The sequence below is a fragment of the Rhinatrema bivittatum genome, chromosome 9, assembly GCF_901001135.1.
Source record: "Rhinatrema bivittatum chromosome 9, aRhiBiv1.1, whole genome shotgun sequence".
NCBI lineage: Eukaryota > Metazoa > Chordata > Amphibia > Gymnophiona > Rhinatrematidae > Rhinatrema > Rhinatrema bivittatum.
In genome coordinates, this window is record NC_042623.1 from 8744413 (window position 1) to 8770281 (window position 25869).

Here is a 25869-nt window from a genome sequence, read left to right on the forward strand (position 1 = left end):
TTTGCATCCTGTTAGCTTACTGCATCCCATGAATAAAGTAATGCCTATGCTAAAAATCAGCCGGATGTTGGCGTGGGGTTCGTTATATTGACCCCCATGGTATACTATTCTCTCACCTGCTCCAGCCTGGGAAGCGGCAGCTGCCTTTTTACTGCACTTGACCCCTTGTGAAGTGCAGCGTGAAACTGCAGACTCTGCTGAAGCTGTTCACGTGTGTGCAATAATGATACACTGAGAGTGTTTTGTTTTGTTTTTTTTAATCCCATAGAAAGAAGATGTTGTGGTGACTCTCTTGCCAGCTGGCCACTGCCCAGGATCAGTAATGTACGTTCTTCTGGATTATAGACATAAATCTAACTAGTGTTAATGGATTTAAGAAACCTAGACATGAGGGTCAGCAAACAGGCAGTGGATGAGACCTTGCTATTGAACTAACTCAATGCATTTGTGACGAGCCGCAGAGACCTCTGCTCCCTTCATCTGGTTAGTGTGGAACGAGCTAGAGATAATTATAAGCTACCTTACAATTGTGCTCTGGTGATGTTTGGAAAGCTTTAAAGTAAAAGGATAGGATTGTATTTGTAGAGGGGGTGAAAAAAAAGTGCAGGAGACCAAGCCCTGAAGCTTTCCATTTTGCAGAATCTGGTAATGGCTGAGGAAGCCTCTCTAAGTCCCTATATGTTTGTTTCAAAGTGTTTTGATCATTTTCATTTCAAATATGTCATATTCTTTGCTGGTCTTGAAGTTCCTCTTCGTATCCTTACCCAAAGATCATGGGTACAATGGTCTGGCCTGGAAAAACAATTCTCCCAACGAAGCCCTATTAAAATTCCCCAGAACCCGATTAGTGGCTATGGCAAAACATAACAGAACTTCTGCAACAGCCCCCGAAAGCACGGGCGGACGGTCCAAGCATGATTTTCACTCTCTTGAGAACGTTTTGAAGCGTTTGCTTAGATGTTGCTGGATAGTCAGCCCAGTTCAGTGTTTTATTTCAGGCTATATCACGTCTCAAAGTGGGGAAAGTCTCAGCATAGCCATCCAGCATCCCACTGTGTAATGCAGCGGAGACGAGCATGGCACGGAGGCGAGAGCTTGTAAAGCTGAGCTATCATTTCTAGCCCCGGGCTGTATCTTATTACAGCAGAGAACGCCCTCTGTGGTTTTCCTCTTTTGCACTGGGGGTGATCAGAAAACTTTGCATAACTTTTTAAAGGGGCACTTCAGGGTTTGATAATGGGAGAAGTGTATTTAATAGATTTCTTTGACCTATTTTCTTTAATTGCTATTTAGTTTAATAGCAAGAACAGGCCATCTTATTTTTGTCGTGTGGCACAAGACTCTCCTTCCTTAGAATATATAGCAAAACAATAAATACACAGAATAAAATTCAAGGCATTGACAAACCCTACACAAAAAAATAACGTCAAGATAGCAAAATCTGACTGCCTCTCCTCCTTTGTCAGCCTTTCACTGTCTTTGCCCTGCAGGCTGTCCACAAATGACCGATAACCGTGTTTCACATATTTATTGTCACAAATGTCTCTTTCATTTATACTTTGCTTCTGGTAGAAGAGCAAGTCCTAGCTGTGCTGGTTAAAGCACAGAAGTTGTCCAACACGGACTCCTTTACGGTCAGGCTTTTGTAAACACTAAACCGCCCAGCCAGTCTGTGCATTGTGCATCAGCTGAAGGAGCTTAGAGAGGAGAAAGCAAAGCAGATTCACCGAGAGCCGCTCGCTCGTTGTTTGCAAGGATTCTTGCTTTCTAGCTGCATGTTCCAGGCCTTTCGCCCTCTGATTGCTTTGCAGCCTTGCTGACTAGGCTGAAACGTATCATTAGTAATGAATGTTGCCAGTAAATGTAGCGGAGATGTTTTGCCCTGGCCGCCTTTTCTCCTGCTCTTCCTGTGCACCTTCCTTTTATCCTTGTTTTTAAATAAATATGTATGAATTCCTTTGCAGATTACAGTAAATCCTTCCCCCCTCAAAGTGATGTACCAGACCACTCTGTATCCTTGCTTGTTTCAGCAGGTGGCTGTCCCATGGCTCACCTGGGATTAGGACACTTGGAAGATATTTCGGTGTAAAGTGCCTTTTTGTCCCGTCCCTTCCGTGCCTTAAGTGTCTAAAGATGTCGGAGCTTACAGTCCGTTCACACCCCAGAAAGTGCCCCATGCAGGATGGGCTGCTCCAGGACTGAAGCGTGTGCCCATTCTGACAGATGGCAGCTCTAGCTCCTGGCACAGCACTCACTGTGGTCACAAGCATGAAAAGAATTGCTTTAATTCAAACTCTTCTACTTGGATAATAAGGAACATGCAGGCATACGAGTAACGGACAAAAGTGCATGTCGTAGAGCAGAAAGGTGAATGACTGTAAGAAACAGCATATCCTTTAGTTCATAATTCTACAGAGGGGTGGGATTACTTTCGGTGGCTACAAGTAAATGAAGCAACAGTTTTATTGAGATGGGGGTGGGATGTGAGTTAATTGCGACGGTGGTATCTCTGACCCAGCTGGCAGAAACCCTGCTCCAATGCACCACAGAAAGTTTAAAAGTGGACAAACTCATTTTGTCCTCTTATGGACACAGATTTAGTGCCCTAAAATGCTCTTTAGGTCTGGGAAATAGATTAACGATGCGAACGGATGTCTTTCCAGGGCTCCTGTACTGGCGCAATGAGCAGGATTTTGCCAGTGGAATACTTCTGGGATTTCTGAATGTAAAACTAGTTGGAGCATTTGTTGCTTTTTAGGTTTCTGTTCCAAGGCAACCATGGGACTGTTTTGTACACTGGAGATTTCAGACTGGCGAAAGGAGAAGCTGCACGCATGGAACTCTTGCATTCAGGAAGCAGGTGAATTAACAGAGCATTTTACCATGCTTTCTGCTTCTGTATCGATTAGACTGTAACGTGCCGTGCTGGGATAGACCTAAGGTCCTCTCTCTGACAGTGGCTAATCCGGGTCACTGGGAGGTACCAGCACATCCCTTTCCTTCTTGCTCATTCCCAGTTTCTCTGTCCACCTGGCTAATAATAGTGTATGGAGTTTTCCTCCAGGAACTAGTGGTTTTGGCACTGTATGGGGGTGGGATATGTTTCGTAGGCTTTGTGAATAGGATCTTAAAGCAGTGATTGTTGTGAGCTGCTCATGTTTTACTCTTGGGAGAATTCTGCACAAAAAAATTTAAAATTCTGTATACTTTGGCTACTTAATTAAAAATGTAATCTAGAAATGTTATTACTCAAAGATGCAGAGTTTGTTTTTTTTTAATATTTTGAGCAAAATTTCCCCAGAAGTACAGAGTGTCCCTTCTGCCTCTCTCCCTACTCCCCTGGCCAAACCTCTTTCACTCTGCCCTTTCAAGCCCCAACTCCTCCACTTTCCTTTAGGCTTAACTTCTTTCACTCTGTCTTCACTCCCCAGCCCTCCCCTCCCCTCACAGGGGCTCCATCCATCTTTCTTTCTCGCACACACCCTCAGACAGGCTTCCTTTCTCTCTTTCTTACACACCCCTGCATACAGGCTCCCTCTCCTTCTTACACCCTCACTCCCTCATATCCACACACCAGCGCCCAATCTCGCACTCAGAATCACAGTTGCTGACAATCTCTCCACCTTCACACACACACCCATGCACCTTCACACAGGCTCCCTCTAACACCACACGCCCTTACCCACCGGCTCCCTCTCTCTCTCAATGGGCCTGTCGGGTCTTCCTGCACTTATTCCCCCCAACCCCCTCCCCCAAAATGCTATCTTCACCTCCTCTTCTGGTAAAAGCAGCTCTTCAGGGCAGGGGTCCACTCACGACCGCCGGGTCTCGGTCATCTTCACCGTGAGCGGGATGGCCTTCACTAGCAGCAAAGATGAAGCAGGCCCTGGCGGTCTTGAGCAGAGGTCGTCCCACGCGTGGCACCCTGGGGCCTGCCAGTTTCTGTGGGAGCTCTGCAGTAGCACAGAGTTCCCACAGGACTAATATTCGTGCATGACACGGAATGGCGTCATGAATGGATGGCTCTTGAAAACAACCAGAAACTAAGACTAGGACAATTGGACAGGTTTCTCCCTGCCTTGAGTGCCTCAGTAATTAGAAATCCCAAACAGTTGTCAGCCATGTAAGCAGCTTGCTGGCAGCTCTCTGACTGGCCATGTGATGCCAATGACGGCAGGTGAAGAAGAGCAGATGATATTGCTCAGTCTTTTTTTTTTTTTTTTTTTTATGGTGGTGATTACTGATAAAGCACAGTGCAGCTGAACCATTCATTGACCAGATCTGTGCTGGACGAAAAAACTCCAACTAATACGGACTCCTGCTAAAATGTCTTCCTTTTAGGCTGTAGAAAAGAAGGGTCTGCAAGCGAGCTGTAGGAGATTGCTTTTTATGAGACTAGCCCAGTACATCGGTGAAGGTCTGGGAAGAAACAGCACAGTAACAACCTCCACTGGTCCGATGGAGGGGACAGAGCTCGCCAAAGCTCATCACAGATGTTTTGAGTTAGTTCGATAAAAGGCCTCACCTGTAACTTGTTTGATGACCATTTTTTTCCTACATATTCAAGTGGACTAACACAGTAATCTCAATACGTTTCCTTTTGCCAAGAGCTTAACTTATATCCAGTGGTTATTTAACTTTGAAAAGAAAATAATGAATTAAATGTGGTTGAGCTGAACATCTACATATTCGTCGAGGAAGCAAGTTGATGTGACATGCAGTGAGGTCCATATTCCAAAAACTTGTCCGGTTAAGTTTAGGACTTAGCCGAACAAACCATGGCGTTTAAAACTCCCGCCACACTGTGACTGCCTCTGATTTATCTGGGTAAAAGTTATTGGGATAACTTAGCCAGATAATACAGATATTCAGTGCTATTCGGCGAAGGTATCCAGATAACTTTGGCATAACTAATGGAAAACTGGTTCTTACCTGCTAATTTTCATTCCCGGAGTCCCATGGATCAGTCCAAACGCACAGGGTTTTTCTCCCCTACCAGCAGATGGAGCCTGAGAAGAAAAGCTTTTTATTGTACCTTAGACCGCGTGCCACTTGCAATCACTCAGTCTGACCTATACCCAAGCCTAGATAGTAATTGTAAATACAGCCATTCTCCCCCATAAAAGAGCAGGGGCGAGGTAATCCCAAGCAGGAAAAGAGATCAAACATGGAAAATTAAAATGTCTGAGCTATGTGCATACAGAATAGAGCGGTCTTGCATAATCCAGGGCAGGGCACTGCACTGATCTCTGGATCTCCAGGAACGAAAGCAACTAAGAACCAATTTTCCTTTCCTTATTGTTCCCTCCAGATCAGTCCAGACTCATTGGGTTGTACCCAAGGAACCTGAAAGACCCAGCTCGCAATACGCTCTCTCCAAAACAAGCTGAGTGCGGCGCCTGAACATCCAGCCAATGATACTTGGTAAAAGTGTGCAATGAAGACCGTGTCCTTGTTCAGCAAATCTTATGTGGCAACACCAGCTGACAGGCAGCTTGTGCCCAGGTGGAACGAGCCCACTGTCCCTCAGGAATGGGATTCCTTTGCTTATATAAGCCGAAGCAGTGGCCTCCTTTATCCAACAGGAGATGGTTGCTTTCAATGCCTTCTCCCCTTTGTTACGTCCTGCAAAGAGCACAAATAATGATCCATCCTCCAAAAAAAGTTGTTGGTAAGAGGGACCCTGCATGCATCCAACAAGTGAAGCTTCCAGGCATGCGGAGAGGAGAACACTATGACCCCGGAGGAAGGCGTAGTCTGACTTAAATGGAAAGCAGAGACAACCGTCGGGAAGAAAGATGGAACCCCAGCTTCAGCAAACGGAAGGAAAGGGTCTCTACGTGACACGCTCGCAGCTCTGAAATACACTCGAGGAACAGATCGCCAGCAAAAAGACAACTTTCAAAGTGAGCTCACTCTGCAATGGCTGAAAAGGCGGTTTACATGACGTCCTTTGGATCAAATGAAGGCTCTGTGGAAGATGCAAATGCTTCACCCCTTTTAGGAAACGCACAATGTCTCCGGCTGCAGGTTTTGCACCTCTGCCGGAGCCAGAGAAATATTGAGAGTCTAATGTACAATAAGAGCTTTTCCTTTGTCTCCATCTGCTGGTAGGGGAGAAAAACCCCATGATTCTGGGACGATAAGGAAAGGCTTGTCCTAAATTTAGCTGGCTAACTTTGCATTTAACCGGATACATTCAGTGGTGCAGCCTGGTTATTTACCTTGATCATCCGGTTAACTCACACGGACAGCCTGTGGCCTTAGACAGGCTATTGTTTTGTTTTCCCCATGTACCCATTTATTTTAAATGAAAATTTGAATTCTGCTGTTTCCATTCTTCAAGTAGGGATACAGCACACCACAATCCTAAAAACAACTCTTAATGTGGATACGCTAAAACAGGGCATTATTAAAAAAAACAACTAATAGTGGGTCCTGGCTGGACTAGAATTGGGAATTGTGCCGCTAGGCCCTGCACCCCAAGGAGGACGATGCTGCTGTGTGCAAAGTTATTTTCATCTTGCTTGGATGAAATGAATTCAGATTTATTAGCAGATTAAATACGAATGCCTACCCGGACTCATCCGACCTCGTTTTCTGTTACAGAGTGAAAGAGATTGAAAGTGTTTATTTAGACACAACTTTCTGTGATCCCAAATTTTACCAAATCCCAAGCAGGGTAAGTGCCTCTTGCCTAAGAACAGATAGACAGGGTCCTCCCTTTCCATACCCACCCCTCACACGTCCACCTCTCTTTCCCCAAATACTTCACAGGCCCTCCTCATCACCCTCAGGGCCCTGTACTGCACTCGTCCTTGATATAGCGCTGAAATCGTTTGTTTAAAACAACTGACAGGCACAGAATTGATGATGACGGACGGTTAGCCACAGAAATGTATGCTTTTATATAATTTGATTTAAAATGTCCCCCTCCCAGCAGCATTCCAAGGTTTCTGTTTAGAAAAAAGGCCCCAGGACTGGGGGGAAGTAGGAAAAGGATGCAGGAGCTTGATTTTTGGCAATGCTTTCCAGGATAATAAGCCATGTCGCGGTTAGGTACTGAAGGAAAGGGACTGTAGGATGTCCTGTTTCCACGTTCAGCGGAGGCTGGGGTTTAGGGAGTTGGACTCTCCATGTCCTGCGACATACAGTAGGGGAGGGCTCCTGGAATGCCAGCATTTCTGTAGCGCTACTGCTAGTGCTTATCACGTCGACCGTCTGAGCAAGTCACCTCTGCTCTCATCCAGTTCTCGTAAGGCCTAGTTATTAAGCAGCCAAGGCCCCTTCACCAAGGGAAGCTCCTTGGCCAAATTCATTGTTCCCTATAAATGAACTTCCTCATGTGGGGTGGCACCGTATGTAATGGAAGACTCCCAGTACCCCATGCTAAATCTGTGTTGCAAAGCTTTCCCAAAGCCAGGCTGCTGCCTGTGTGCCTCACTTCCTGCTGTTACTGAGCTGCATGGATGGGAGTTTCTTCTGAAGGTGCCCTCTCATGTTGTCCTTTGTGCTGGTTTGTTTAGGAGCAGTGTCTGATTGGAATACTGGAGCTGGTGCGCAGCTGGATCACTCTCAGCCCATATCACGTTGTGTGGCTGAACTGCAAAGCCGCTTATGGCTACGAGTATTTATTCACCAATCTCAGTGAGGAGCTTGGATTCAAGGTAACGGTTTTACTGATGCCTCTGTGTGCCCCACCTAGCGAGGGTCCCGATGCTGCAGGAGGAGAGAACTGCAAATAACCGCAGAATCCTCCGAGAAAGCCAGATTAGAGAGACGCCAAGCTAAACCTGAGCTTTTCTTCGTTGACCATCGTGTGCTTCCTGTAGGTACACGTCAACAAGCTGGACATGTTCAGGAACATGCCTGAAATCCTCTGCCATGTAACCGCGGAGCGGAACACACAGATACACGCGTGTCGACATCCAAAGGCAGGTACTGCTTCTGTACTAGATTCTCACTTTAAAACAAGGGTTTTGTACGTCTCAGTTATTAGGGGTAGGAGTATGGATGGCGGAGGCTTGTACTATCTGTCCCAGTGCGATACTGGGGGTAGATGGTGGAGGCTTGTACTATCTGTCCCAGTGCGATACTGGGGGTAGATGGTGGAGGCTTGTACTATCTGTCCCAGAGCGATACTGGGGGTAGATGGTAGGAGTACTTGTACTATCTGTCCCAGTGCGATACTGGGGGTAGATGGTGGAGGCTTGTACTATCTGTCCCAGTGCGATACTGGGGGTAGATGGTGGAGGCTTGTACTATCTGTCCCAGTGCGATACTGGGGGTAGATGGAGGCTTGCACTATCTGTCCCAGAGCGATACTGGGGGTAGATGGTAGGAGTACTTGTACTATCTGTCCCAGTGCGATACTGGGGGTAGATGGTGGAGGCTTGCACTATCTGTCCCAGAGCGATACTGGGGGTAGATGGTAGGAGTACTTGTACTATCTGTCCCAGAGCGATACTGGGGGTAGATGGTAGGAGTACTTGTACTATCTGTCCCAGTGCGATACTGGGGGTAGATGGTGGAGGCTTGTACTATCTGTCCCAGTGCGATACTGGGGGTAGATGGAGGCTTGCACTATCTGTCCCAGAGCGATACTGGGGGTAGATGGTAGGAGTACTTGTACTATCTGTCCCAGTGCGATACTGGGGGTAGATGGTGGAGGCTTGCACTATCTGTCCCAGAGCGATACTGGGGGTAGATGGTAGGAGTACTTGTACTATCTGTCCCAGAGCGATACTGGGGGTAGATGGTAGGAGTACTTGTACTATCTGTCCCAGTGCGATACTGGGGGTAGATGGTGGAGGCTTGTACTATCTGTCCCAGAGCGATACTGGGGGTAGATGGTAGGAGTACTTGTACTATCTGTCCCAGTGCGATACTGGGGGTAGATTGTTGCATGGACTTTTGTGTGCCAGGTATGGGATGGTGAAGATCTGTGAGGCAATGGCAGTGGGGTTCTGCTTTCTTTCATCTTTTTTTTCGGCTTTTCTTGTATTGCTTTTATTATGTACGATTTTATTGATTTAGGGTCCACTTTGGGCAGTTGTTTTTATAACCAGGGAAGTAGTTCATAAACAGTTTTAAATAAATTTACAGGAAAGATCCAAATGTATTAGATATTCAGAAAGTAATTTAGCAATAACTTTTGTAGTAAAACGTGTGTGATGTACTGGAGGAGGTGCTTGTCACGTTCGCTGGAAATTGGTGTGCGTGCTTCCCGGAAAAGCTGAACAGCCGTCTGTTGCTGGACGAAGCAATATCTGCGTGTGCTGCCCCTCTGTTCACGTGCACGAGATCCTGTCGGGTCCATACAAACTCTGCTAGCTGAGTAACTGGGCATTTCTTTCACCTGTTTGTTTGTTTGTTTTTTTTTTAAGTAGTTTTTATTAGCAACAAATAGAGATACAAATATGTAAACAATGTTATCACAAAATTGCATAGAATTGCACCTCAAGTTATATAAACTGGCCTTCGCATTACATGGTTAACATATTTCACAATTTTAAACCCACAGATCCACTCCCCTCCCACCACCTGTCTTGTTTATTTTTTTCATGACTTCTTTTGTTCAAATACAAATTGTGGCTTAATAAGAGGAGGCGGGACTTCAGAGGTTCAACAATGGCCGTAAAGGCAAGCAAGAGAGTTGACTCTTTTGCTTGCCTTTACGGCCAAATACTTACATCTGTGAATTCACGTTTTTTGAAAATCCCACGAGTGCGAGAAATAGAGAGAGAAATTCAAAGGGGTTTCTGAAGAGAGCGTAAGGTAGTCGTTTGATTCGGCAAAGCTTTTCCAAACATCTCGTGGGGGGGTCAGTGCAAGTCGGGGTTTGGAACGGGCCCTTTCCACACCCGCTCAGGCCGAAGTCGCTGATGGATGCTCGGATGCTTTTTCTTAGGATGACGAGTACCTGCGAGGGAACAGGGTGCCCTGTGGGATGCTCGCGGGGAACGGCGCCCCGCTGCGCGTCATCAGTATCAAACCGTCCACCATGTGGTTTGGGGAGAGGACCAAGAAAACCAATGTCATAGTGAGGTAAGCTCCCCCTTCTTACTAGCAAGAGGCTTCTACTTTTTCTTTTCTTGCCCTCCCTCCTTTGGCTTTCCAGCCAAATCAGAACTAGGGCTGACTTCTGGCATCGCGCGTCTTCATTTGCGCTACCTGCGAGGTTTTTTTCCCGAATGGCGGGAGGGTCAAGCGATTAGAGCAGCGGGCCAAAAACCAGGGAAGAAATCCTGCTCCCCCTCCCGTTACCTCTGGAAACATTGCAGATCGTAAGCCCCTATGTAACTCGCCTCTAAGCTCCTCTCCTGCCCATTGCAGCGACCCTTTTGGAGCCCTATCTCTGGTCCCTAGGCCCCTGAATGCTGACCTCGGCGAGGGGGATTGCACCAGGGACCTTCTGCAGGAACCAGAGTGTGAAATCTGAGGGGCATTCCCTGTACGTACCCAGATCAGTCCAGACTCCTGGGTTTTGCCTCCCTTCCAGCAGATGGAGACAGAGAGAGTTTCACAGGCACCGCCTCTTAACCCAGTGTGCCACCTGCAGCTCCTCAGTATTTCTCTGTCTCCAGCAGTTCCCTGTACGTATCTGGATCGGTCCAGACTCCTGAGTTTATGCATCCCTGCCAGCAGATGGAGACAGAGTCTCACTGACACTGCTTGATAAGCCCTGGTGCCACCTGCAGCTCCTCAGTATTTCTCTGTCTCCAGCAGATGGAGGAGGTGCAAACCCTGCAGTCCTGTACCTTAAAAAAAACAAAACAGAGAAGAACCGATCCAAGTTACTTTATTCCCTAGTTTTATTGTAACTGCATTCCTTAGCCTTCGCTTGTTTTATGTTTTTTACTACTATTATTATTATTATTTATTACTAAATGTTATTTTTTGACTTTGTTCCCTATCCACTTGTTAATTGTAAACCGACATGATGCGATATTTATCGCGAATGCCGGTATAGAAAAACTTAAATAAATAAATAAATAACTATTGTAAGGTTTAGTACAGGATGAAAACTGTAACAAACATTGCCATGGTTATTATATTGAATTTATTCAGTAAAAATGTATCCAGCTTTACATCTCTTTATAGTCATTCTCTGCCCGTGATGTAACAAATGTTACACCAAGAAAAATATTCAGGAGCTGGAGTGGTTGGTTTGCGTTTTAGCCTAGGTGTTCATACCTTTATAACAACATGTGCCTCAGATGTAAGCCTGCACCTTGTAGCAACAATGGACCCCAGGGTGACTCAAACATGGAGGAGCTGCTTTCTGAAAGCGCGGAGTGTGGTAATTAACAGGCAGCATGCAGGACAGGGATAGCTACACATTGCATCACCTCCTCTTCCCCTTTCCCCAGCCTGAGTGAGAGGGAGAGACCGGATGGGACTTACTCCGCATGTGCGGCAGCTGAGGGAACGCTCGCTGAGCTGGCTGCTCGCTCCCTGGAGGTCCATCATGATGCATCCCACCTCTCCCTTCTTGTTTTAACTTTTGGAAGAGAGCCTGGTGGGGCTTTCCTAGCTCTGCTTTTGAGCACGAGTCCTCTCCTGTCCACATTGCTTGCTTCGTGGAGGTTGTTGTGCTGCACAACATTTTTTGTTAAAGTTGGCGTTCCTTGGGCTTAAAAGAGTTTGGGAAATGCCGCGTTGTAAGTTAGTGTGGTTGGTCGTGGAGGAATCTCCAGGTATGCGTCCTGCAGCAGCCAGGAACCATTAGAGTCCTCTTTAAAGCTGGCACTTCCAGTTGGGCACAGTTTCGTTTATAGCCACCGGGTTTGCAGATGTGGTTTTGAGGCCAGCAGCTGCATCGCTGAATAAATGGGTTTTCACGGAATAACTTGGTTTCTCTGCTAAATGTTACTATAACCTCATTTGCTTCCTGTAGCAGCTGAGTGAATAGACTAATGTAATCCCCCCTTTGTTTTGACTTTAAGGACTGGAGAGAGTTCCTACAGAGCCTGCTTTTCATTCCATTCCTCCTATAGTGAGGTAGGTATAACCTTCCACTCGTACGCCCTGTACTGCTGTGCTTCAAACACCTCCAGAACAGGCAGCGGACAGGAGCCAGATTAAAATGGCCTATGGGTGCTTTCAAGATTGTCAGAGAGAAGAGACTGAAGAGCTCAGGAATAGTAATTCTTAGACATTGTAAATGAGAGGAGATTAAGACCAAATGGCCCATCCAGTAGGCTGAGTTGAGGTTTGTCCACTTTGGAACGATGGCCATAAAATTCCCATGTGCCATGTCTTTTACTTACCCTCTCGCCATTTTCCCCCACCACTGGCCTCCACATCTGTCCCAAGCACGCCCAAATTCAAAAGCAGCCTCCGTCTCGGCACCTAACCAAAGCCGTTTATTTCCAGTATTTCTTTGCTGCATCAGGGTGCCCGGACAGACTGAGGTTGTGGAAGGGCGGTGAGGTTCTGGGAAACGCAGATACGCGTCCATGGAAACCAGTTTGGCCTTTAAAAAGGAGAAAACTGTCCCCTCTCTATTGGCTGCGCTAATTCTAAGCAACGCTAGAGGAACATGTTCTGCTCAAATTAAGCAGCATGACCGCTATCATCCTTTGAATTTTACAGCCTACTTATATGTACAAAAGCTAATAGAAGACATGCGAACAAGCTGAAGGAAATGATAGTTAATATTCCTAAATCTGTTTGAGCTTCTCACTGAACGGGCTGTGGTTTAACGCCTCTCCTGTGGTTAAGCGAGAGAGGAAGTGTCTGGCTTTAACACATTAAACGGAGGAAAAGTCGCATGTTTCTCCTTCATTGCTTTCACTTTGAAAGCAGCACAGCCTGAAATCATCAGAATATTAATTAATCTATGCCATGACTTCCAGTCCTAACATCTCTTTACAGTTTTCATATGTAATATTACAGATGTGCACTTTTTTAAGGATATATCCTGTTTTTTAAAAAAAAAAATGTCCTGTGACAGAGTCCCCACTTCCATCTCCTATAACTGTATTCATGCTTTATGTGTATCAGTGTGATGCCTGCATGAGGCTCTGATGAAGATCTGCTCTTCAGCTGTCTGTGCTGTATTCATGCTTTATGTGTATCAGTGTGACGCCTGCATGGGGCTCTGATGAAGATCTGCTCTTCAGCTGTCTGTGCTGTATTCATGCTTTATGTGTATCCATGTGACATCTGCATGAGGCTCTGATGAAGATCTGCTCTTCAGCTGTCTGTGCTGTATTCATGCTTTATGTGTATCCGTGTGATGCCTGCATGGGGCTCTGATGAAGATCTGCTCTTCACCTCTCTAGCTGTATTCATGCTTTATGTGTATCAGTGTGATGCCTGCATGGGGCTCTGATGAAGATCTGTTCCTCAGCTGTCCGTGCTGTATTCATGCTTCCTCTGTGTTCGGGCAGGTCACTCCCAACGAGTTGGTTATGCACCACTGCCAGCAGATGGAGACAGAGCAAAAGCTGACGTCACGCCCATATAGTCTCGCCCCGATATCAGCCCGCCAGGATTTATTTTATTTTTATTTATTTAAAATTATTTTCAGCCAGTCACCTCCAAAGTTCGGGGCGGGTTACAGTAATACATGCATAGAAGCAAGTAAGTCCATACTGTGTCTCCAGAAGATGGTGGATTGTATTTCCCTTCAGGGGATTTCCTGTGGGTAAAAAAAAAAAAAAGGTTGGAAAGGAGATATCAGGCAGATGAGATGTTTGGGTGACACCGTGCGGTCCCTCCCTCAGGGAGTGCCCTCGGTCCGGTAGCCTTGACTGGCGTGGACCTAAATTCGAATTAGCAGTGGCAGGCTGAGAGGAGCTCTGTGGTGAAGGTTTTAGCCCTTTCCCCCCATAGCCAGGACCCATTCCTGCTCTCAGCCACGGAGGGCTGAGCTCATGTAAAAAGTGTTTTACTTTAAAAAAAAACAAAACAAAAAAAAAAAAACCCCAGCAAAAAGGAAAAAAGCAGGAGAAAAAGGTCTGTTTCCTCAGCGTTTGGCTGTCCCGCTCAGGTCTCTGGAGAGTTCTGTGAGGTGAGGTAGCGCAGGGACGGCAGGAGAAGGGTCTGTTTCCTCAGCGTTTGGCTGTCCCGCTCAGGTCTCTGGAGAGTTCTGTAAGTTGAGGAGGTAGCGCAGGCACTGCGGGTTGAGCAGACATTCTGCTGTCCCGCTCAGGTCTCTGGGGAGTCCGGTGAGGTAGTGCAGGGACGGCAGGAGAAGGGTCTGTTTCCTCTGCGTTCTGCTGTCCCGCTCAGGTCTCTGGGGAGTTCTGTAAGGTGAGGAGGTAGTGCAGGGACGGCAGGAGAAGGGTCGGTTTCCTCAGCGTTTGGCTGTCCCGCTCAGGTCTCTGGAGAGTTCTGTAAGTTGAGGAGGTAGCGCAGGCACTGCGGGTTGAGCAGACGTTTGGCTAGGCCTTGCTCCCAGGCTTGTCCCGCTCGGGTCTCTGGGGAGTTCTGTAAGGTGAGGAGGTAGCGCAGGGACGGCAGGAGAAGGGTCTGTTTCCTCGGCGTTCTGCTGTCCCGCTCAGGTCTCTGGGGAGTTCTGTAAGGTGAGGAGGTAGTGCAGGGATGGCAGGAGAAGGGTCTGTTTCCTCTGCGTTCTGCTGTCCCGCTCAGGTCTCTGGGGAGTCCTGTGAGGTGAGGTAGTGCAGGGACGGCAGGAGAAGGGTCTGTTTCCTCTGCGTTCTGCTGTCCCGCTCAGGTCTCTGGGGAGTTATGTGAGGTGAGGTAGTGCAGGGACGGCAGGAGAAGGGTCTGTTTCCTCTGCGTTCTGCTGTCCCGCTCAGGTCTCTGGGGAGTCCTGTGAGGTGAGGTAGTGCAGGGAATGCAGGAGAAGGGTCTGTTTCCTCTGCGTTCTGCTGTCCCGCTCAGGTCTCTGGGGAGTTCTGTGAGGTGAGGTAGTGCAGGGACGGCAGGAGAAGGGTCTGTTTCCTCTGCGTTCTGCTGTCCCGCTCAGGTCTCTGGGGAGTTCTGAGAGGTGAGGAGGTAGTGCAGGGACGGCAGGAGAAGGGTCTGTTTCCTCTGCGTTCTGCTGTCCCGCTCAGGTCTCTGGGGAGTTCTGTGAGGTGAGGAGGGAGTGCAGGGAATGCAGGAGAAGGGTCTGTTTCCTCTGCGTTCTGCTGTCCCGCTCAGGTCTCTGGGGAGTTCTGTGAGGTGAGGAGGGAGTGCAGGGATGGCAGGAGAAGGGTCTGTTTCCTCGGCGTTCTGCTGTCCCGCTCAGGTCTCTGGGGAGTTCTGTAAGGTGAGGAGGTAGTGCAGGGACGGCAGGAGAAGGGTCGGTTTCCTCAGCGTTTGGCTGTCCCGCTCAGGTCTCTGGAGAATTCTGTAAGGTGAGGAGGTAGTGCAGGCACTGCGGGTTGAGCAGACGTTTGGCTAGGCCCTGCTCCCAGGCTTGCCCCGCTCAGGCGTCTGGGGAGTTCTGTAAGGTGAGGAGGTAGCGCAGGCACTGCGGGTTGAGCAGACGTTTGGCTAGGCCCTGCTCCCAGGCTTCTCCCATTTTAACGCTTGGTAGGCCGTAGGGTAGCTTCACACGTTTTTGCTGCAGGCCATTGGCGTATCCATGTGTGTGTCTGTTCTCGTCTCTGCGTCCAGTTTGGGCGTTCTTCCTTCTGAACATACATCTTGTGCGTCCAGCTTAGGTATCCTATTTTGGTCACCTGGTGCAAGACTTCTTTATTTATTTATTTATGGCTTTTATATACCGACTTTCTTGATACAAATCAAATCAACTCTGTTTACATCGAACTAAGCAGTTAACCATAACCAATTAACAAAAGACAAAATTTGATGAAGCATAAAGTTACATTATAATGAGGGAGCAAAAACTGGGGATAGGAAAATAAAGGGGGGGGAGAACAGAGATAGTATACTATATACAGGTGAGGGTGTGGGAGGGAGGCAAAGGAGCCAATGTCAATGGCTTCTTGTTTCTTTCCCCTCCTGGATGCAATCCAGGAGTTGATTGATCTGGAAAGGAGTCCGCCAGAGGCATCTTTTAAAGGGGTATGAGTCTTGGCGGGTTTATAACCCGTGGATCGACAGGCCAGAGAGTAGTTGTGTGTCCCTAGGGTAGATACCTTGGTGTGTTCTGTCACAAAACATACAACCATCCTGGTAGAGGTAGGTGAGGCACTGAAGGATGCTCAGGATAGCAGGATTGAGGCTATCCTAAAGCAAGCCTTTCAGGCAGTGACAATGAACTTGCAAATTGCTTCTTGTTGCACCTTGGTAGCTCAGACTACATTACATAGTTGTCAAGAATCTGGTGGCTCTGGGTCTGATCTTGGACTTATAATAGAACTGGGAATCGCCTTCTTGGTTGATGTGGGCTGCGACTTGGTACGCCCAGCCGCCCAAGGGGCCTCTTCAGTTAATGCCGCCAGGCGACAGCTGTGGCTGCGCAACTGGTCCGCAGATACTATGTTGAAGTCCACTCTTACTAAATTGTCCTTCAAAGGATTGCTTTTGTTTGGCAGTGAATTGGAAAAAAATGTCAAGTAAATGGGGAGAAACCCAGGTCCCTCCATTGTCAGAGGACAAGAAACGCATTGCCCAGTCTTTTTGGGGACTGGCCACTCTCAAGACTATCGGCGTTTTTGGCCTTTTAGGGGAGGCTTTTTTTCCAGAGATCCCGTCCCTTAGGCAGGTCTCTGCCCTTTCACCCCCGAAAGGATGTGGACTCGAGAGATGGAGCCCCTCGGTCGTCCCGTTGAAGATTTGCGGGCTCAATGGGTGGTGCAGGAGATAGGTGGTCACCTATCCCGTTTTTATCACAGGTGGGTCCAGATTACTTCAGATCAATGAGTTCTAGAAGTGATTTGGGACTTTCTTTGCATTCCTCCAGATGCCTTCATGGCCTCTCCACACAACTCCCCTCAGAAGAGGGTAGAAATGGAAATGACATTTCAGTGGCGGGTGAATCTGAAAGCGGTGATTCACGTTCCCGAATCGCAGTGAAATATGGGCCGTTATTACATTTATTTTGTTGTGTCCAAGAAGGAAGGACACAAAAAAACCCAAAACCCTGGTTCTCATCAGAATTAAGAAAACTCAAACAAGACCTACAACATAAAGAACAACACTGGCGGAAGGATCCCACCTCCACCGCTCTGGCCTCCTACAAAACCACTATGAGCTACTATAGGGCCTCCATTCTTCGTACCAAAAGGGACTTCTACGCCAAAAAAATACACGGCTTCCTATACGACCCAAAAACACTTTTTTCATATGTTGCAGCACTCACCACCCCTATTCCTCCTATCATCCCAGAAGAAGAAGCACAAAACAAATCCTTGGAGCTGGCAGTTTTCTTCGACAACAAAATAAAAAATTTACTTATTCCGTTGACATCTTTCAACCCCACTCCAAACTCCCAGCCTCCACCTGACCAAAACCACGCCCCATCGATACACAAACGGTCTCTAGAATCTTTTGATCCTACATCATCCTTGGAAATCGAATCTATCATCAAGAAAATGAAGCCGTCATCGCACCCAATAGACCAAATCCCGACCAAATTCCTTCTCACAATCCCAAACATCATCGCCAAACCTCTGGCAGACATCATAAACTGTTCCCACACTCACAGAACAGTCCCGGATGCTTTAAAAACAGCATCTCTGAAACCATTACTAAAAAAAACCTAACTTGGACCCATCCAACCCCACAAATTTCCGCCCCATTGCCAACCTACCTTTCATAGCCAAGCTAATGGAAAAACTGGTTAATACGCGACTCACAGACTACCTCGACTCCCACGACATTCTATACCCATCTCAATTCGGTTTCAGGAAACGCAGAAATACAGAATCTCTCCTACTCTCATTAACGGACAACATCCTGATGGGCCTCGACAAAGGTCAATCATACTTGCTAGCTCTGCTAGACATCTCGGCAGCATTCGACACAGTTAACCACACAATCCTCATCAACCGTCTGATGGAAATAGGCATCTCAGGTTCTGCACTCCTCTGGTTAAAATCCTTTCTAAGCGACACATATTACAAAGTAAAAAATAATCAACAAAGAGTCTCACCCGGTAGCGGCCAAGCAAGGAGTTCCCCCAGGGTTCCTCGCTCTCGCCGACCCTATTCAACATATATCTTCTCCCCCTATGCCAACTACTCAATAACCTCAACCTCACCTACTTCATTTATGCGGACGACATGCAGATCCTAATCCCCATCAAGGATCCCATTTCCGACAACTATTGGAATATCTGCCTGCACGCCATTAACCTCCTTCTCACAAGCCTCAACCTAGTTCTCAATACGTCCAAGACTGAACTGATGGTCATTTCCCCCAATGATGATAACCCACTAGCCAACACTACTAATACTCCATTAGTAAATTGTGAGAGACCTTGGGGCCATCCTAGACTCCAGAATGAACCTTAAAAAATTCATTAACACCACCACTAAAGAAGGTTTTTACAAACTACAGGTCCTAAAACAGTTAAGGACCTCTCCTACACTTCCATGACTACCGCTCGGTCCTTCAAGCCATACTATTCTCAAAGATTGATTATTGTAATACGCTGCTGCTTGGTCTCCCGGCCTCTGCTACCAAACCTCTTCAAATGCTGCAAAACGCTGCAGCCAGGATCCTCACAAACTCTCGCCGTATGGACCACATCACACCGATTCTAAAAAATACTCCACTGGCTACCCATCCACTACAGAATTCTCTTCAAGACACTGACCATCATTCACAAAATCATATTTCAACAATCCTCTCTCCAACTCACCATACCCTCAACCCACACTCCTCAGCAAGACCTACCAGATCTGCATACAGAGACTCCCTCCAGGTTCCCCCGAACAAATCTGCTATACACAACGCCATAGGAAAACGAGCGCTATCAACTTCTGGTCTGCATCACTGGAATTCTCTCCCGCCAGATCTCCGCCAGGAACATTGTCATACCACATTCAGAAAAAAATTAAAAACATGGCTGTTCGCCCAAGCATATCCTTGAAGAAGCCGTATGGTTACCCTCACGTTACGTCCTCTTTCCGCCGCACAAAGGAACTGCTTTTCTGCTAACTGCGCTTAAATTGTATATAATTCTTATCATGTAAGCAATTACTCTCTGCTTACATGCACCGCTCTCCAGTTAGAAATTGTTAATCTATCCTTTTTTTCTCTAACAGCCTTGGTCCACATTCCCTGTTGTAATGTAACTTTCGCTTTCAGTGTTAAATGGTTTTCTCCCCCTAGTTTATTGTAAACCGGTACGATAAGACCTAGTCTTGAGCATCAGTATATTAAAAGAATTTAAATAAAATAAATAAGGAAGGGTCATTTTGGCCCATACTGAATCTCAAGGGCGTCAGCTGACATCTACGTGTCACGCATTTCAGGATGGAAACGGTACACTCAGTCATTATATCTGTTCAAGCAGGGGAGTACCTCATGTCTCGATCTGACAGAGGCATATCAGGAAATTTCCATCTGGCAGGAAAATTGGCGGTTCATCCGATTTGCTATCCTGGATGATCATTACCAGTTTTAGGCCTTGCCTTTTGGACTAGCCATGGCACCCAGGACCTTTTCCAAGGTCATGGTGGTGGCAGCGGATAGTTAAGCACTGGAATTCATTGCCAGAGGATGAGGTTATGGCATTTAGTGTAACTGGGTTTAAAAAAGGTTTGGATAAGTTCCTAGGGGAAAAATCCATAAACTGCTATTAATAAAGAATAGTAGCTTGAGATCTGTTTAATGTGTGGGTACTTGCCAGATGTTGGAAGCAGAATGCTGGGCTTGATGGATCCTTAGTCTGACCCAGTATGGTATAATAAAAAAAAAAAAAAAAAAAAAAGGGGGGGGGGGCATTTGGTTCACCCTTATCTGGACGACTGGTTGATTCAAGCCAAGAAACTAGAAGAGAGTCTTCGCACTTCGCACAGGGTGGTTTCCTTGCTACATGAACTAGGCTGGGTGGTGAATCTGGCCAAGAGCAATTTGCAGCCGTTTGAGACCCTGGAGTATCTCGGGGTTCGATTTGATACAAGGCAGGGCAGAGTATTTCTGCTGACGTCTCAGATCCGCACATTGATGCTGCGAGTTCGATCCCTGCGAGAACTTTGTTCGTCCGACTGTGTGGTCTTATCTACAGGTGTTGGGGTTGATGGCTGCCACTTTAGAAATGGTTCCCTGGGTGAGGGCACATATGTGCCCTCTTCAGTGTGCGTTACTCTCCCAATGGAGTTTGCAGTTGCAGAACTTTGCTTTGAGGCTGCTCCTTCCGTTAGAGGTGAAATCCCAGTTGGACTGGTGGTTACATGCGGATCAACCCAGGAAGGGAGTTTCCCTGGCAACACCGGATTGGTTTGTACTCATGACAGATGTGAACATCTGGGGCTGGGGGGCTCACTGTCAGGAGTTGGTGGTGCAAGGACGCCAGAATGCAGCAAAGTGGCAATGGAACATCAACAGACTGGAGGCATGAGCGGTTCGGTTGGCATGCCTGTGGTTGGCCGAGTAGCTAGAAGGTTGGGCGGTCTGGATAATGTCCGACAATGCAACAACAGTCGCTTACATCAATCATCAGGCTGGAACCAAGAGTCAACAGGTGTCGGAGGAGATAGATGTGCTCATGGTGTGGACGGAGCAGCATCTCCTAAGCATATCCGCCTACCACATTGCCAGAAAGCACAATATCAGAGCAGATTTCCTCAGCAGGAGAAACTTGGACCCAGGAGAATGGGAGCTGGTGGACAAGATCTTTCAGTTCCTGGTGAATCCTGTGGCCTACCAGATCTAGACCTGTTGGCGACCTTCAATAATGCAAAGATTCCCTGCTTCTTCAATTGCAGGCGGGACCCAAAAGCAATGGACTTCGACCCTCTTGTGCAGGGGTGACCTCTTTCTGAATGCGTTTCTGCCCTGGCCACTGATAGGCAGGCTGGTTCAGAAGATTGCAAGTCAAACCAATACCATCCTTCTAGTGGCTCTGGATTGGGCTTGAAGGCTGTGATACGCCGATCTCCAGAGACTTCTGGAGGGCAGTTCTCTGCGGCTACCATCTCGGACAGATCTGTTATATCAGGGGCCCATTCTGCACAAGGATCCAGGTCGATTCAGTCTTGTGTTTGGCCATTGAAAGGGCTCAGTTGTTGAAGCGGGGTTTTTGGCCTGCGGTAATTTCCATTCTTCTTTGGGCCCAGAAATTTTCTACTGCTCTAGCCTATTTTAGAGTTTGAATGGTCTTTGAGGCCTGGTGCTCTGGGCGAGGTACTTAACCACTAAAGATGGATATTCCTTTGATTTGGGAATTTTACAGTATGGTTTGGTTAAGAGTTTGGCCCTTAACACCTTGAAGATTCAAGTTGCAGCCCTGGCTTGTTATAGGGGGAGAGTCAACGGAGAGCATTTGTCTTCCCAACCGGAAGTGTCCCGTTTCTTGCAGGGAGTTAAACATCTTCGCCTCCCGTTGCAGCCTCCGGTTCTCTCTGTGGGACCTTAATTTGATCCTCAGATTTTGGCAGATCTGTCTTTGACCACTGCTTACTCTTTCCTTGTGGCTGCTTACCTTGAAGGCAAGTTTTTTTTTCTGGTGGCAATCTGTTCGGCACATCGGTACTCTTTCCTGCCATGAGCCTTTTCTCCGTATGACTCCGCGTATGGTTCAACTTCGGACTGTGCCCTCCTCTTTGCCCAAAGTGATTTTGGAATGAATCAATCCATTTCCCTTCCCGCTTTGGACAGGGACAGAAATGAAGCTGAGTACCGCCTTTTGTGTTCCTTGGACGTCAAGTGTCATTTACTGCAGTATTTGGGGATGACTAAGGCTGTTCAGAAGTCTGATCGCCTGTTTGTGCTCCATGGTGGATGTAAGCAGGGAGCACCGGCGATGCGGGCAATGATTGCCCACTGGGTTAAGGAAGCCATTATGGCAGCCGATGTGGCTGCTGAGGTTGCATTGCCCAAACAGGTTAGGCCACATTCCTCGAGAGCTCAGGTGGTATCATGGGCGGAACTTCGCTTGTTGTCGTCTGCTGAAATTTGCCGAGCGGCGGCATGGTCATCTTTGCACACCTGCTTCAAGCATTACCACTTGGATGTTAGGGCTAGGGAGGACGCCGCATTTGTGCAAACGGGATTGATTGGACCGCTGACAGCCTCCCACCCTTCTCGAGATTAGCTTCGGTACATCCCACTCGTTGAGACTGACCTGTCCGAATGCCAAGGAAGGAGGCATTATTACTTACTGATAATTCCCTTTCCTCTAGTACGGGCAAGGTCATTCGCTGACCTGCCCTCGGCTGCCAATGTTTAAATTTGTGGTTAGCCTTTCTTCGGGTGAGCTATGCTTCCGGCTCCTTGTTGAAGATTGGTAAGTGGCTCCTCTAGCCCTAAGTTTACTAGCTATGTTATAATTTATAAAATAATATGTTATAAATCAATGTAAATAATTTCCATTAAGGGACACCACGGCACATTGTAAATAAGCTACCTCTGTTAAGATTATATAATTCTTGTCTTTCCCTGTCTCCTTCCTTCCCAGTTTCAACAACCTTGTTATATTGTATCTTTTTATTTCCTCGACACTGGTTAAAAGAAAGTTATTGCACCCCTTGTTATATGTAAACCGGCATGATATGATTGTATCATGAATGCCGGTATAGAAAAGCTTTAAATAAATAAATAAATAAATGTTCCTTCTTTTGGCTGAGCTCAGTGTATCTGTTGGTTGAGGAGCATGCATGGTTGGTGATAATGTTCAAGTGTAATCCGTTTTGTCCACAGTTTGGCTTTTCCAGATGATATTGGCGGGCTGATGTCTGGGCGGCACTTTATTATTTTATTTATTTATTTAACATTTTTTTTATACACCGACAGCCGTTTGCACATCGTATCGGTGTACATTTACCTCAGAACTAGTAGGCGATGCCTTTACGTGGATCAGAAACTAAAAAATAAACAGTAAAGTGATGTCAGCTCAGTCTCCATCTGCTGGCAGAGGTGCATAACTCACTTGTTGGGCTTGACCTGCTCTTACTACAGGAAAGGAAATTGTTAGGTAATTAGTAATTTCTCCTTTGTGTATCAGCGTGCCACCTGCACAGGGCTCTGTTGAATATCAGCTCTTTAGCTGTCCGTGCTGTATACATCCGTGTAACGCCTGCACGAGGCTCTGATGTGCTCTTCACCTCAGGGAGATCGTCTCTTGGTAGTTAGTGTGACAAGACAGTGGCCTGAGCCAGAAGGATGCATAAGGAGAGGCTTAATTAGCAGAAAAAAGGGAGGAATCCTGCCATGGTGCAGGCTAGTGATAAAACCTTGCCTTTCTGGAGGCAGTGTCTCTGGAGAGAGGCTGCGAGGAGCCAGTTCAGAGAAGAGCTTCCAAAATGGTGTGGGGTCTGCAGCGGGAGCCCTGTGAGAAGACAATGGACCTAAGTGGCCTAGTGCAGAAGCAAAACCCTCTTAATATGATGCAGGTGCTAAAATCCCTAAAAGGTGGAACAGGGGATCATGATATGAGGCACTGAGGAGCAGCAGCAGATATGTGAAATGTCCTTGTGGAATGAGTGGTGAAGGCTAAAACAGTGCAAACTTCAAGAAGGCCTAGCATAAGCACAGACGTCTCTCTGCTGCAAAACAGTTCAGAGATAATTAGCAGCTGAGCCTGTTTGACCGGTGGTAAGAACAGTAAAAGCCAGAGGTCATTGCAGAAATGCAGGTGCTCATGCGGCCAGGTCTGTCTGGTAGGCTTTATACGCTCCTCATGTTGACCAGATTGGCGCAGTGGGTGATGGTGGCCAGCTGTCCAGAGAGGCCAGAGGTTTGGATAACAGCTACACTGGTGGTGGCAGCCTTTGATTAGAGACCTTGTGGTTGGAAACGGGATGGGAAGGCCGCTGGGTCTGAGCTAAAGCGGATTCTGCATGCCCAGCTACTCAGGAGGGTGGAGAAAGCTGACAAAGCTGTCCTGGATAAGGAGCGCTATCCTTCTGGCTGGCGGCTGGGATGGGCAGAAGAGATGGGCCAGCTGGGCTTCTCGCTGTCATTATTGACTGTAGTTCTGGAGTGTTTTTCTTTGCTTAATTATTTATTTTGACCCAGTGATTCTTATTGCTAAACGTTGGTTGCTTTTGTTCAGATCAAGGATTTCTTAAGATATATCCACCCTGTCAACGTGCACCCTAACGTGATACCTATGGGTAAAACTCTGGAAGAAGTGTTAAAAATGTAAGTAACAGGTTTTTTTGGGGGGGGGGGGGGGGTTTGACTCATTTTTCACTTCCCCACTTACCTTACTGTAGAAATGCATTCTGAGACAAAGATGGGGGAAGAGGGGGTTAAGTGTGGGGATTTTCCCTCCCAAGCTCAGGAGCCTCAACGCTTGCACCCTCGGGTGGCTCGGGGATCCTTATCGGCTCAAGTCTCCTGAAGGTGGCACCTCACCTGTCCAAAGACCCCCTCCCCATTGGCATGAAGTGCTGACTGCCAGGGTCCCCTTCCTGAGCAGTGCAATTCCATGGTGGGCCCCTCCTCCTCCTGAGCCAGGCCTTTCCAGCAGTTTCCATAAACCCTGCATGAGAGCATTAAAGTGTAAAAGCCTGTTCTGAATCTCTCTCGTCATACTTTTCAGTTTAAAGCCTTTCTGCAAAGCGTATTCGGAGAGTCTTCAGCCCAAGTATAAACCACTTGGAACCTTGAAGAGATCCAGGAGGACGACCTTTCCCATGGCAGGTAAGCAGCCGCCCTCGGGACCTCTGAAGCTGGGTTGGAACCTTGAAGAGATCCAGGAGGACGACCTTTCCCATGGCAGGTAAGCAGCCGCCCTCGGGACCTCTGAAGCTGGGTGGAGTTGATGGTGCTTAGACTTGCTTCAGAGAAAACGCTCTCCTAGCCACAAGAGGTCACTAGGAGACCAGGCTTTGAAGAGAGAGGTTTCACTAAAGTCTCCGCCATCATCCTTCCCCTTGCTGTAGTTAGAGGCTTGCAGCCTAATCCAACCCAGGAAGCTTTTTCCAGTCGACCATGCTTTTTTTTTTTTTTCCATGGTCAGATCTGGCCTGCAGGAGCAGGGTTTTTATTTTTCATGCATGGCAGTGAAAGAAGGCTAGTGGGGTTTCTTAGGGCCTGCCGGATGTAGAGCAACTGGAACACATTTGCTAAGATGAGGAGAGCCACAGCCAGGGAGGACGGATGATTTACAGGGTGGGTGGATGGAGAAGGGTGAGTGAGTGAAGGGAAGAGAGGGGTGCAGAGCAGAGTGGGGGCGGGGGGGGGGGGAAGGAAATGCACTACCCACACACACTAATCAGACACACCCCCTGTTTCCCCAGCCCTCACAGTGATTTAAAATGCCCCAGCCCTGGAAACATTTGTGGACCCCCTGCTCTAATTACTAGAGAAAGGTGGGTGAGTGGTTAAAATATTGAACTCTGCGTCACCTCCCCAGGAAATTCACTTTATTATTCTTATGCTGTAATTGAGTAGTGATAAATATCTTTCTTCTCCCCACTCCAATCTGAAATGTTCCAGCAGTCCTGAGCTGGCTTGATATCACTTCTCAATCACAACAAACGCCCAATATCCAATGTATTCCAGAAACCCTCACACGTGCAACACACTCACAAAAACAAAATAGATTTCACTGGTCAGAATCTTTCCATTTATAATATAACCACATATGCAATAACTCACCGATATTGTTTGTAGGACCCACACTCAATGAGTTTGTCTGTCAATCAAACTCATAATTAAGGTTATCGGTCCATTTAATTTATTTAATTGTTGACTTATTTTTTAGATTTTTTTAAATTTTTTTTATTTTTTGAGATTTTTTATTTTTGTTTTCTCTCTCGAAATTTTCATAAAAGCTGACGAACTGAAGCTGACACACAGCAATATTCATCCCAACGCGGGTGCATC

The 25869-nt window shown here is 47.2% G+C and overlaps 1 protein-coding gene across 4 annotated transcripts in view; it reads left to right on the forward strand.

The window, feature by feature from the left end:
* DCLRE1C (DNA cross-link repair 1C) overlaps positions 1–25869 on the forward strand; it is a 49199-nt gene that overhangs the window by 12475 nt on the left and 10855 nt on the right. For all 4 annotated transcript variants that reach the window (XM_029616097.1, XM_029616101.1, XM_029616099.1 and 1 more), the window contains 9 exons: positions 269–324; positions 2759–2860; positions 6610–6682; positions 7527–7667; positions 7833–7934; positions 9911–10047; positions 11949–12003; positions 24089–24177; positions 24581–24681. In XM_029616097.1, the coding sequence (XP_029471957.1) occupies positions 269–324; positions 2759–2860; positions 6610–6682; positions 7527–7667; positions 7833–7934; positions 9911–10047; positions 11949–12003; positions 24089–24177; positions 24581–24681 (856 nt within the window). The remainder of the gene's footprint in view (positions 1–268; positions 325–2758; positions 2861–6609; positions 6683–7526; positions 7668–7832; positions 7935–9910; positions 10048–11948; positions 12004–24088; positions 24178–24580; positions 24682–25869) is intronic.